At 40.7% G+C, this 14,022-nt stretch overlaps 1 protein-coding gene across 6 annotated transcripts in view; it reads left to right on the top strand.

Annotated features, from left to right (window-relative positions):
* Ppn (proteoglycan-like sulfated glycoprotein papilin) overlaps positions 1-14,022 on the top strand; it is a 175,361-nt gene that overhangs the window by 148,263 nt on the left and 13,076 nt on the right. For 5 of the 6 annotated variants that reach the window (XM_076370315.1, XM_076370317.1, XM_076370318.1 and 2 more), the window contains 14 exons: positions 1,496-1,675; positions 1,892-2,033; positions 3,258-3,379; positions 4,527-4,908; positions 5,407-5,643; positions 5,968-6,726; positions 7,491-7,833; positions 8,213-8,337; positions 8,427-8,627; positions 8,986-9,384; positions 9,966-10,322; positions 11,061-11,237; positions 11,699-11,878; positions 13,042-13,221. In XM_076370315.1, the coding sequence (XP_076226430.1) occupies positions 1,496-1,675; positions 1,892-2,033; positions 3,258-3,379; positions 4,527-4,908; positions 5,407-5,643; positions 5,968-6,726; positions 7,491-7,833; positions 8,213-8,337; positions 8,427-8,627; positions 8,986-9,384; positions 9,966-10,322; positions 11,061-11,237; positions 11,699-11,878; positions 13,042-13,221 (3,784 nt within the window). The remainder of the gene's footprint in view (positions 1-1,495; positions 1,676-1,891; positions 2,034-3,257; positions 3,380-4,526; positions 4,909-5,406; positions 5,644-5,967; positions 6,727-7,490; positions 7,834-8,212; positions 8,338-8,426; positions 8,628-8,985; positions 9,385-9,965; positions 10,323-11,060; positions 11,238-11,698; positions 11,879-13,041; positions 13,222-14,022) is intronic. The other variant, XM_076370316.1, reaches the window with a different exon arrangement.

Genomic DNA, 14,022 nt, shown 5'->3' with positions numbered 1-14,022 from the left:
CGAGAGTTTTCTACCGAAAGTACCCGACACTTTCCGATGAAATATGGTTAACGCTTCTTGAGACTGGCTTCGCGAGAAATCGGCTGTTTTATTTGAATATTTCACATATTGCATCACGCGAAATTTAACATTAAATATTATACTCCATTTTTCTGCGCCAAATCGAGTGGCGACTGAGAGGAGCCTGTGGAGTGCAAAGGGTTAATAAACACAGATGTTGAGTTGGGTTAAGTTCAACGCTTTGCACTCGAGAGGCGCCTTCCAGTCTATATTTGATTTGATCCAAGATCGTTGGAAAATTGAAAATTCAATATTAAATTTTATATAATGTACGAACACATGGAGTATCGGTAGAAAATAGTTCTGTCGCTTAATTTGTGTAAGGTATTTCTTTGTGTTAATTGAAAAGGGTATCATTGATATTTCGTCAGAAAATAATGAATGTTTATTGAAAAAAATATTCTCGAGTACAGAGGGTTGAATGTGACATTGCTTGTTAGCAATTTGGTGATTTATAGTAAATCTAGATATAGAAGGTTTTTTACTAGTGCATTATTACCGTGTTGTATGCCACAGAGGTCATTGGTGACCTTCAACCAAATCGAGTTGCTATAGTTCACTCAATTAACCGATGATTAGTTGAAACCATTTCTATATCATAAATAGTACTATTTAATGTAATGGGATTCAACCGAATCAACGAGCAATAATAATAATGCAATTCAGTCAAATGATTTGACATTATATCCTTTCCATTTTGTGTGTTTTCATTCAAACACAAGGATTTGATCCTTTTCGTTACAAAAATTCCTCTTATATTCAACACGTAACTGAATCAAGAAAATAGGAACCTACGCATTACTGTAATATCCATCTAATTCGAGTTAAGTATTTTTAACTCACTTATATATACTTAAAAACAATGCCATATGAAACGCTTAATAAAAAATATCTCAAAATTCCATTAATTTCCAAATGTGATTCCTATAGAAAGTACATATCAAATCTATGCAAGAGACCCGACATCTCATCAAACAATATCAAAATATATAAAAATGACCAGAAGCTTGAATATAACATATTCTTTTATTGAAAAACTCAATACAGTTCCTAAGCAAAATATAACCGAAGTTTCACTATAGCGCTCTTGTGTTGTGCCAAAATTGCGGAGTTCTCACAATGTTCTTCAAGAAATAAACCAAAGTAAATTTATTTGAATAAATGTTATATTCTGATATTTTTTTGTAACAACACAATATTTGTAATCTCATTAGATAAGTACTCTTATTTTTTCTGCATACACACCCAATCGCTTCCACAGTTTTGGTGAATATCCACAAAAGTTGTTCAGCATCCAAACGGTTAACATCCAACGACAATATTATATTTCACGAAACAATTACTAAAGAATATTCTTACCAGAGAATATTACTAAAATATTCTTCCATTGAACAGATCAAATCACGAGACAATCGTCTTCGTTATTTCTCCACAGTGTTCAGCGAAATGTGGTTCGGGGGTGCAGACGCGCAAAGTGTTCTGCGGCACGTTCAACGAAATGGTGACGAAAGTGCCGGACGAAAAATGCGACGCCGGAAGGAAGCTGGAGGACACGAAAAACTGCACCGCCAAGGAGGAGTGCAAAGGCGAGTGGTTCGCCGGCCCCTGGAGCGAGGTAATCTATCCGCGCGAGAGATATTCGACGATCGTTAGCCATCAATTTTCGTGGAGAGGCCCCGGCGAGCGGTATTCGCATCCGCGAGAAATCCTCCGCGGCTTGTTCCCTCGGTCGGTCAAGAAATTCAATATCTTCGACGGCTTTGCGCCGAGCAACGGCAAGAAACGTGTTCGCCTCAAATTTCTTCCATTAATCACCTTACCGTGTTTCCAGTGTTCGAAACCGTGCGGCGGCGGCAGCATGAACCGCAAGGTGATTTGCATGAAGGACAACGCGACGGTCCACACGGACAACTGCGACGCGAGCACGATCATGTTCGGGATGGAGGACTGCAACGAGCGGCCGTGCGAAGAAGGTACGATCGCTTTTCGATCGATCCACCAGCGATCGCGTTAAGACTGGAATTATCGAGCATTCGATACGATTAATACTTCGCGCTCGAATCGCGACTCTCGGCCATTCGATCGGACGCGAAATTATAAGATGAAAAATTCAGGAAATGTTGAGTAAAGTATTAACCCTTAGCACTCCGTGTGGTTTTGTAATTTATCGGCGACTGTAACTAATTTTTATGGTATCTCTAGTGAAAAATGAGAAATGCTATAACTGGATGCGTGGAGAATCTAATAATTTTAGGGTAGTTTCTTTGATTCGTAAAATATTTGATATAACTGGTGAAATATCGGAGCCTACAGAGTTCAAAGAGTTAACTCGTGAAACATGGAAAAAGTTTACCACATAATTTATGCAAGATGTTTCTTTACGTAAGTTGCAAATATTGTTAATATTTCGTTAGGAAATAATGAAAGTTTGTAGTGAAAATTTTGTCGAGTGCAAAGGGTTAATATGGAATTCCTAGAAAATAGTGATTGTAGATTATCTTCTGTTCCTTCGAGAGTCAGTATTCGAGTGAGGCTGTTTTCAAGATCATTTCGAATATACGATGCCTTCGAGGTATTAATAATTAGAAAACAAAAAGATCGAAACGTTGACACTTCGTATAATACACATACAATGGAGCCATACGTAAATTAAAGGTCAGAGCAGCTTTGTTGCAACATTTAATACATTACACGACGTTGAACGATTAAACGTCGAACTTGACAATTTTCTCGAACTACTTAACAGATGCTGAGAATTGAAAGTAGGAACATGACTCGAAGTAGCCGAGTCTGCCTTTGTCCCACAGGACGAGTAATGTTCGACGTAATTACAAAATATCGTCAGTTACGATCGAAAGTTCGGGAACGCGGCGAAGTTTCAGGCATATCGTTTTACCGCGATTAAATTAACTTCCGCAGTTAGAAGTTTGTTTCGCGTAATAGATAGGTAAACAATATAGCTTTCGAAGGAGTTGCGTCAACTTCCGAGATAAATTGACCGTGTCCCAGGTACGGTGTGACGCACAAGGCACTGCGTCAACTTATGTTTCTCACGTTTCGCGACGGCTTATTCCGTAAGAATGATCTTCCCTTTGTTGAGAAAAATTACCATCAGAACGAGATCATGCTCGTCCGCAAATTCCGCTTCCCCCGGAACTTCCCGAAGAGCGGAGTGTTTAATTAAATTTTGTTTTCAGACGAGATGATACCGGTCCAACCGGAGAAGATCAAAGATCTGACGGAGGAGGACGACGAGTGCGAAGTGTACGAGGACGAGGAGGAGGACTTCGTAACGGTCTCCTCCAGCCTGGCGCCCGGCGTAAGTGAAACTGGGCTCCAGCTAATCGAATATCTGAAAACCGTCTTGCGAGTCGCGACTCCCTACTGTTATACTTCGTGCTATTTTCATGTAAATGGAATCGGGTCCTGTTACCATCAGAAACTTCGCTATCTGATCCTGACGAACGCCGGAATCGATTCTCGCGAGAGAAAGGGCTGTTTGCGTCTACTCTGTTGTCTGGAAATAGAATCCCGAATAATAACGATTTCCCATATTTCGCTTGGTGCGAACTGATCTAGGGGACTTTATTATTGACACGTCGCGAAAGAAAGATCCTCAACATCTGGAATACCAAGATTCCTATCGAAATGCTGATAATTCTTTTAAATCGGCATGACAAACGTTTCGACTGTTACTAATTCGAATGAGTTTAATAGAATAATTAACGTAAATTTCAACCATTACATTTAACCGCTTCTGTTTATCTGTGTCAATTATAATTTAGATTTTAGCATTAGATAAATACTCTTATTAATGTTTTTGCATACACACCGAATCACTTCCGCATTTTTGGTAAATATCCAGGAAAGTTGCTTCCAAACGGTTAAGAACTGTTCGAGAAACTTTCTATATTTCGTGCTGTTACCAGAATCATTTACGTAATATTATATCTCCACTATTAACACATTGCGTACCGGTAACGAGAAATCTCGTTTTTATATAAAGACACTTAGCTATGCAACTTCGCTAATTACCACAGCACTAAAAAAATATAAAATTTATTCGCATTGATTATCTATTTAAAATATATTACACAACGATATGTTATCTGAGTTTTTCTATGTACAGTGATATAAGATTTCCTCGGTGAAAATTACCATCGCAATTCAGTTTTCTGAAAATTAACCGGTACCCAATGTGTTAACCCTTTGAACTCTGTAGGCTCCAATATTGCGCCAGTTATAATATCGAATATTTCAATGAATCTTAAAGAAACTACCCAAAAATTCGATTTTTCACGCATCCGAATTTTGTACTTGAAGGAAAACAAAAGATCGAAGAAATAGTTGCAGTTGCTGATAGATTACGAAACAATCTGGAGCGCTAAGAGTTAATCACAGTAATTGAACGTCGATTCGAAGGGAAATTCGCAGGCAATTAATCCGGTGTAATTGCATGTTTACAGAAGGATAAATCCAGTCAAATGGACGACCTGACCGAAGCGACGCCGCTCAGTTCACCGGACTCTGGCTCCACTGGTATAGACATGGACGACAGAATGCTCGGCGACGAGGCTCATACGAGGGGCGACATATCGCCCGGGGAGACCGGAAGCGGCGAAGGCAGCGGCAGCACGTATATCACCGACATCTTAACGCACACCTCGATATTCGGTAGCACCTTCGAAGGCAGCGGAACGGAAGAAACAACGGATGAAAGTGACGACTTTACAACGGTCATCGATGTCACTGAGTCGATGGGCATCACGGAGTCCGGCGCCACCGTTGAAGAGTCAACGTCGGATTCGACGGACGAGACGGCGACAAACGAGAGCACTGTATCCGGTGGTAAGTCAGTGAACGCTGATAACACTAGGCGTACCGGGAACCAGTCGAATGGCCGAATTAAGTATTAGAAAGAATTCTAATCAGCGATTGATCTGACTTCTTTGTTATTAATAATTTATCAAAAATATCCCAGTCTTATTCTTAATTTGTTAAATGTTTATGTTAAATTCTTAAATGAATCTCTTTTGCACTGTCTCCTCGATAACTCTGTATTATTACGATATTTTATTTGAAATGTATTTTATTATTGTATATTATGTATGTAATGTACATTATTATACTAATAATATTGAAAACAGTTAACGTGTTAAGGAAATATAATATTCGTAAAGTTTTGTATATATAGTTTAATAATAATAGCAGCACGAAGTTTCATACATCAAGATCGTTGTAAAGTTGCTGTCGTCGAATTACCGACAGATTTCATTCTTTGAATTTATTCTCCGTGGGGGCAAAGTTGTAATGAATTTATCAATTGAAATGTTCTACGTTCGATAGAAACGGAAGTAACTGAATCAACTGTGAGCGGAGAAACGGAAGCGTCGTCGCCGGAATCGAGCGACGTGACGACAGAGATGCCAGGGTCCACTGTTTCCGCCGAAACCGAGGAAACTCCAGCTTCCGGCGAAACTACGGTTACCGAAGAAACTGGTTCGACGGAGTCCACGGAGTCAGGTCCCACCACTTCGTCCTCTGAAACTGAGAGCACTGTTACCGAAGAGAGCGGTGCAACAGGTGAGCAAAAGTTGATAATAAAGTAATTAGGATTCGTAAATGTATGAATTTCACTAGCATTGAAAAAATACATAACTGTCAACAGTAATAGCTATCAGCATCGACTATAATTAGCTATTACGCGGCAACGTTAATCCTTCAACTTAACAATAATCAATGTTGTTCATTACATCAATCATGTCGTTTCATTCAAATGAAATTTCCACTTCAGAATGGAAAATTTTGCTGCATTTCTTCCAAGTTGTCGATAGTAAAATGTTACACGAGCTTAGCAGCGAAAGTAAGTAGTACGGGCTTAATGAAACGAAATTATTCAAACTCAAGGTACAACGGAATCGACGGAGACAACGGAATCCGGGGCGACCGAGCAAACAACCGAATCTGGAGCAACCGAACCGACGATGTCGACCGAATCAGGCGCAACAGCCGAAACCACCGAGTCCGGCATGACCGAGACCACTGAATCCGGTCAAACGACTGAATCCGGCGAAACAACCGAGTCCGGAATGACCACTGAATCTGGTGAAACAACTGAATCCGGTCAGACAACCGAGTCTGGTCAAACGACCGAATCCGGAATGACTACTGAACCCGCTGAAACCACTGAGTCCGGAATGACCACTGAATCTGGCGAAACAACTGAATCCGGAATGACCACTGAATCCGGTGAAACAACTGAATCCGGAATGACCACTGAGTCTGGCGCAACAACTGAATCCGGAATGACCACTGAGTCTGGCGCAACAACTGAATCCGGAATGACCACTGAATCTGGCGAAACAACCGAATCCGGCATGACCACTGAATCCGGCGAAACAACCGAATCCGGAATGACCACTGAGTCTGGTGAAACCACTGAATCCGGAATGACGACGGCAACCGTAGAATCAACGACAGAGGAATCAACGGTGTCCGGAGAGACCACGGAGTCTGGTGCCACGACGGAGTCCGGCGAGACTACGGAATCCGGTGCAACCACTGAATCCGGTGAAACTACGGTGACAGAGGTCACGGAATCTACTGTGTCCGGCTTGACGCCGTCCACGGGAGAGGAGGAAACTGAAACTACTGAGACAACGCACAGTAAGTACGAACTCTGCGATCGTTTGCAAGAAAAGTTTTGTCACGTACTCAGGATCGTAGTTCCATGTTAGTTTTAATCGTTCTGAATTCTGAACTTTCAGTTATAATTTGATCGAAGTCGTACTTAGGACAGCGGAATCTGTTTTCCGCATCTTCAAAATCATGTGCTGTGACATTCAAATTTATAAGCCACACTATTACGCATTTAATTCTACATAGCCTTAGCTTTTTAAATTGTCACGTATTTTAACTCTCGGAGAACTGAATTTACGGTTTTTCTATTTTCACTGCTTCAATTTTTACTGTCCGTGTTAATAGATATAATAATATAGACACGTTCTGAACAATCATAACTTTATTACAAAGTAAACTTCACTGAATCTGCACTGTTACGTTACAATACGAAGTTTATTTATTTTGCTTATATATTATAGTGTGGACGTTAATTTTTTTTTTAATCGGAGAATAGGTATATACAATTAGTGGATTAAGTATGTACATAAATTAGCATTCCTTAGCCAGTTCCAGGTCACTAGTGTGCCCGAACCTTCGCCATAGAAATCAACGCAAAATATAATGAAAATCAGAAAAGAAAGAAATAATACAAAAATAAACAATGAATAAATAAATAGACGCATAAACATAGATATATACAATTCGCTGAGTGTTAGTGGCTATATTGTAGATATAATACTAAGAATAATATATAATACTAAGAATTCTAGATTTAGACTATAGACTACACCACTTTACTTCCATTTTAGTATCGGAAATTTGGACGATCACTTCGGAGGCGACAACGCGCAAGCCCCGCGTGTGCAAGATTCCCAAAAAGAAAGCTTGCAAGACCAAGCCGTTCGGCTGCTGTTACGACGGAGTCACGCCAGCTTTGGGTCCCTTCGGTCAGGGCTGCCCGACGCCCGAGACCTGTAACGAAACTAAACATGGCTGCTGCCCCGACGGCGTGTCGCCTGCCACTGGCCCAGACAATAGAGGATGCCCCGAGTCGCATTGCGACGAAACTTTGTTCGGTTGCTGTCCCGATGGAATCACCGCTGCCGAAGGAAACGACCTGGAGGGGTGCAAGAAACCTTGCAACCAGACAGAGTAAGCACTGCAAATGAGAATTGAATCGTTCGCGCTCCACAAGCTCGGTCGCTAATCGATTTGAGGAAACTATAGAGTTTGATATTTAATATGAAACTTCGTACATCGTATCTTTTAAGTTCTTCAATGTGTGACTCCAAGAGAGTTCGAAAGATACCTAATTAGAGAATGTTTATTCCCAGCGGAAAACTTACAGAGTGCAAAGGGTTAACTTTTGAATCGGTAACCTTGAATGAAATCAGAGCTTCTGGAAGATCAGAAATTAAATAACGATTTACTTCTTGTCGAGGATTTCAGTGTTGTAAACAAAGTATTCTTGGATTCTATTGGAACTTACAGCTTTTCTTTATTCGAGTGCTTGTTCAATGAAACGTTTCAGATTCGGATGTTGCCCGGACAACGAAACCCCGGCAAGCGGCGAGAACAATCTGGGCTGTTGCAACGTCACCGAGTTCGGTTGCTGTCCCGATGGAATTAAACCCGCCGCGGGACCAGACGGAACGGGTACGCGAATGCGAGGGAAATTCTCGTATATTTTATATTTTCAAATGTGTCGCTAATGGAGGACTCTCCGATTGTTTCGATGATCTCAGGTTGCGAGGAAGAGGTCACTACCGTCACGGAGGAATACGAAACGACCACTGTGCAAGAAGATTGCGGGAACACGACTTACGGATGCTGTCCCGACGGCGTCTCCACTGCGACTGGCTCGAACTTCGAAGGGTGCGGCGTCATCAATACCGAGAACTGCACGATATCTTACTTCGGGTGCTGTCCCGACGGTGTCTCTCCAGGTTCGTCGTCGATGAATTTATTCTGTTCGATTTTTCTGAAATAAAATAAAATAGTTCTGTCACTTAATTTATGCAAGGTGTTTCTTTGTGTTAGTTGTGAAGCGTATCATTGATATTTCATCAGAAAATAATGAATACTTGCCGAGAAAATATTTCACTAGAAATATTTTAACATTCTCTGATGAGATAAAATATTTTGTGAAACCAAGTCGACGAGAAATCGTGCATCAAGGAACAAAGCTATTTTATTCGAATATTCCTCAAAATGATGCATCATAGGAAATATAATATTAAATATCACCTCTCGAGTGCGAAGGGTCAATTAAACGAATATAACGTTCGAGCATTAATTTCGCAGCTCTGGGGCCCAGCAACTATGGCTGCCACATGCCATGCGAAAACACGACGTACGGTTGCTGCGAGGACGGCGCCACCCCTGCGCACGGTCCGAACGGCGAGGGCTGTTGCTTATCGACGCCGTACAAGTGCTGTCCCGATAACATACTGCCCGCGCGCGGACCGAACTTCTACGGTTGCGGATGCCAGTACACGAGATTCGGTTGCTGCCCGGATAATTCGACCGCGGCACGCGGACGGAACAACGAGGGCTGCGGCTGCAAATATACAACCAACGGCTGCTGCCCTAATCGCTTCACGCCCGCCACTGGACCGAACTACGAGGGCTGCCCTTGCTACACTTATCAGTTCGGTTGCTGCCCCGACGGCGTCACTATCGCTAAAGGACCTCACGGGCAAGGTATCCGCTTGGATCATTCGGATTATCATACGTTTTAGATTGTAATACTTATTTTTGAATTAGAAATTATGCTTAATCCTTTGCGGACGAATGTCGACATTTCGGATGAAATTTTCTTTGGAATAGTTGCAAGCGAATGACTTAATTACTTGAATAGCAAGTGATCAGTGTATAGTTCCATTTTTCACTGTTTAAGCATTCGATGTGTCATTTAGCTTCGTATGTTGCAAGCTTTGTGTACTTTGTGTCTTCCGTAAAGGGTTAATTAGGTTAATGGTAAATAATATATTATAGAATGTTAGTATTTGTGTTGTTATGTAAAATTGTATATAGGTAGGATTGCAGGATTGTTAAATTGAAATTTAAATATTGTGTTTGGATTATTATATTATTCATATTTTAATTATGAAGTATACGTCTATCAACTACATATGTAGGATTGTTAAATTGAAATTTAAATATTGTGTTTGGGATATTATATTATGCATATTTTAATTATGGAGGATACGTTTATTAGTAGTAGCATATTTATTAAACGATATATTTTAAATACAAATATTGTCTCCTCGCTTTTCGGCCAGGCTGCGGATGCGAGAACACGGAATTCAAGTGTTGCTCAGATAGGAAGACACCAGCCAAGGGACCAAACTTCGCCGGATGCAGCTGCGACGCGTCCAAATATGGCTGTTGCGCAGACGGGGTCGAAGAAGCCCAAGGAGAGAACTTCGAGGGCTGCCTCACGGTCCCGGCAACCCCCGGCACGGCCTGCGCCATGGACAAGGACAGAGGTTCCTGCAGAGACTTCACCGTCAAATGGTACTTCAACATGGAATACGGCGGTTGCTCTCGATTCTGGTACGGTGGCTGCGAGGGCAACGATAATCGATTCAAGACTCAGGAGGAGTGCAAAGAGGTGTGCGTTCAGCCCAAAGGAAAAGGTAATTATTCTGAATAATTAAACACTCTTCCAGATGTTTTGCTTTTTAAACTCTTTCCTTACGATTCTCAACTATGATCGATATTTCATTGTTATTCATTGAAAATAAAAAAAGATTCTAGGTATATTCTGTGTCTACGTGTGGTATAAAATACAATGATTAGTACCGCAAGAATATTTAACCCTTTGCACAAGTTTTTGCACAGGAAATATTCAACAACGACGAGATACAAATATTTCACATAGCAGTGCAAGGTCTAATTTAAAATACTAAATATTCAACTGTACAGTTTCGCTGTGTCAAATAAAGTGGTCACCGAGAGTCACCTCTCGAGTGCAAAGGGTTAACACGTTGAGCGTCACGAAAATCTTGGCCATTTTTTCGTAGAATGATTCTTTCGTAACAAAGAACAGTAGGGAGGATTATGAATTCTTTAGCGTTGCAATCCTTGCAGTATTATCAACTTCGTTACGTTATCAAACATTGCATATTACGATTGTTTTCAAATAACTCAGAAGCCTCAGTCATGCCTGACACGGCGGTTAACGTGTCAATTTGAGTGTACAAGAATTCGATAATATTTATGTTTATTAAATATTGTTCGAAATCTTCGCCACGAGTCTGACACGTTATCGTAAGGCAAGGGGTTAAATTATCACCAGCATATTCCTCATTAAAACGTCAAATTTATCAGTGACACACTGTTCACGAGAACGAAATGCTGCGATGATTTTGCAGATGCCTGTTATCTACCGAAAATCCCCGGGCCTTGCGAAGGCTACTTCCCAACGTGGTATTACGACACCGGCAGGAAACAGTGCGGTCAGTTCGTCTATGGCGGCTGTCTCGGGAACGCGAACAAGTTTAAGACCAGAGAAGAGTGCGAGGAGCTTTGCGTTACTCCTGATGATTTGGGTATGTTGCGATTCGATTGTGAAATATATCACTTTCAAAACATGAATTATAATTCGCGTTAAACGGGAAATATCGAACGATATGGTTTCGAAGGCTTTAACCCTTTGCGGACGAAGGTTTTGTATGTATAAAACCTTCGATAGACGAAGCTAAATTATCTATCAATCTCTTAATCAACAAAAAAGGAAACTGCGTGCTGATATGTAGCTGTTCCAGTAATTAAATCACTTGTCTGCGACTTAGTATTCCAAACATGAACATTCCATCTTGCCGAAATGTCGACATTCGTCCGCAAAGGGTTAAATAAGGTCACAGTTCGTTTAAATAGTGGACATCGATAGTGTCAGTTGACTGGAATTTATTCTACTTGAGACTAATGTGTTTTGGATTTTTCTTCATTGGATACAATTAACTGGAGAGTAGAATATTATACAATGTTTGAATGAATTAATTTACCCAAGATCCTTGCGAGCAATCGAAGGAAGTGGGACCCTGCCAAGGCAACTTCACCCGATGGTTCTTCAACGCCGAATCGCAAGCGTGCGAGCAATTCAAATATGGCGGATGCAAAGGAAACGACAACAACTTTGCCACGGAGATTGCTTGCCATCAGCAGTGTTTGCAGGAGAAAGGAAGGAAAGGTGAGTTTCACCGTCACGCCTCCGTTGACCTCGAAATAATTCGTACGATGCTAGTTTATTTTTCCCTCGATTTGAGTTTCCTGATCTCGTCGGACACTGTTTCTTCGATTATCCATTCACCGAAGAATTCTATCAACAGTTTTTATATGACAAATTGGATTTGTTGTATTTTTGGAGAAGCACAGTTTGTATTACGGGGCACAGGGTAGAAAATTCGATCGATCGACCGTGCCATTCTTCGGAATGCGGAGCGTGGTGTTTACAAAGGGATTTATGGGAACGTTCTTATCTAACACTTCGCGATAGACGGAATGATACACGTATTTAGTGATTCTAGCGTGAAAATGAAAATGATAATAATATAACAATTAATCATCTTTAGAAAAGTTGTCGAACTGAATCGGGCTACCGGGTAGAATGGTTTAATAACGAAACACGCGGATTCAATGATGCAAACGAGTCTCTAGAAAGAAAGACGAACATAGGATTGAAAAGAAAATAATTTTCTGAGAATATCTGAGACTTAACCAACTATCTTAAGAAACAAACACGCTTCGATTTTATCCACTTATCTACATACTACTACTAAAGCACTCTTTTGCAGAAAAATATTAACCCTCTGTAGGCCCGTGTAACTTTAAAGTCACATATCAGTATATTGGCATCTTGTTGATTTATTTCATTTTGCACTCGAAGTGGTGAATAAAATTAATCAGTTAACTTCAACTTTTATACTCTAAAAGTTTAACGTCATTGTAACTTGAAAGTTACAAAATATATTCGCTTCAATGAAATTATTAAAACTATTGCATACATTGTTAATTCATATTCATATGTGGATATTGATTAACTTTGTACTGCATGAATTCTGTTATAATCACGAAACAAAATTCGGCCCATAGAGGGTTAAATTTCAAAAGCGTCGGATCTATACACAGCCATGTTTACGAATACAAATTTTCAAATCCACTCTAAAACAATCAGATTCAATGTCTCTTCTCTCAACTCCGTAATAAGAGAAAGATGATTCAGCGGTGAATCTAAAAGAATCTTCGGTCAGCCGTAGTTAAAGGTTACAACTAGTTGAACATCGTAATCGGCTGAAGAATGAATCGTGGCAGGCCACGGTCGCCCGTCGAGTAATGCATAAAACATGTTTCCAGTAAAACTGAGGGACGTGTGCGTCCTGGAGAAAGATCCCGGGCCCTGCCCGGGCTCGGTGTTGCGCTGGTATTATGACGCCGCGCGTCACACGTGTACCCAATTTGTTTACGGGGGTTGTAAAGGCAACGCCAATAGATTCCGTACGCGTGCTGCCTGCGAGCAGCGCTGTCCCGTAACAGGTATCAGAATCTAAAAGAAAGAGCAAAGGAAACGCAGAAACTAAAAATTTGAAAGCGAGTTAAACTTGAAAGAGCACAAGCTTCTCCGCTTAGCGAATAACAGAAACAGAATTCAGCCATGAGTTTCATTTGGCATTGGTGGTGAGAGATCTCAACGACGACTCGAGGTTCTCGTCGGTGGTGGTGTACGTTGTTTGTCGCTTTAACCCTTTGCACGCCAGAAGTTTCTGCATTAGAAACACCGAAGATTTCCTAATGACACAGATTTTCTGAGGCTGATTCGAGAAATCACTCGTAAATCGGGGAGCATAGGTGTTTTATTTCAATATTTCAGGCGTTGAGTACCGGCTAATTTTCAGAAAACTGAATTGTGATGGCAATTTTCATAGGAAAACTCAGATATCGTATTGTTGTGTATTATATTTTAAATAGATTTATCAGATATAATAGATAGATTGATCATTTAATCAATCTAACTATTATCAGTTATCAATCAAAACTATTTGTCAGATATAATAGATAGATTAATCAATTCAAATTTTATATTTTTTTGAATGTTGTGGTAATCAGCGAAGTTGCATAGCTAAGTGTCTTCATATGAAAACGAGATTTCTCGTTGGCGGTACGCAATGTGTTAATATGGAATGTCAAAATTGACAGTTTCCCTGTGCCGATTCGATGACGAATGACAGGCGCCTCTGAAGTGCAAAGGGTTAATTATGTATTGCTCTTCTGTAGCACGCGAAACAGCACGCGTTGCCTTTCACGCGCACTCCATACCTTCATCGCTCTGCGAACTGT

This window comes from Nomia melanderi, chromosome 8 (assembly GCF_051020985.1).
Source record: "Nomia melanderi isolate GNS246 chromosome 8, iyNomMela1, whole genome shotgun sequence".
Classification (NCBI taxonomy): domain Eukaryota; kingdom Metazoa; phylum Arthropoda; class Insecta; order Hymenoptera; family Halictidae; genus Nomia; species Nomia melanderi.
This window is presented reverse-complemented; position numbering and strand designations above follow the sequence as displayed.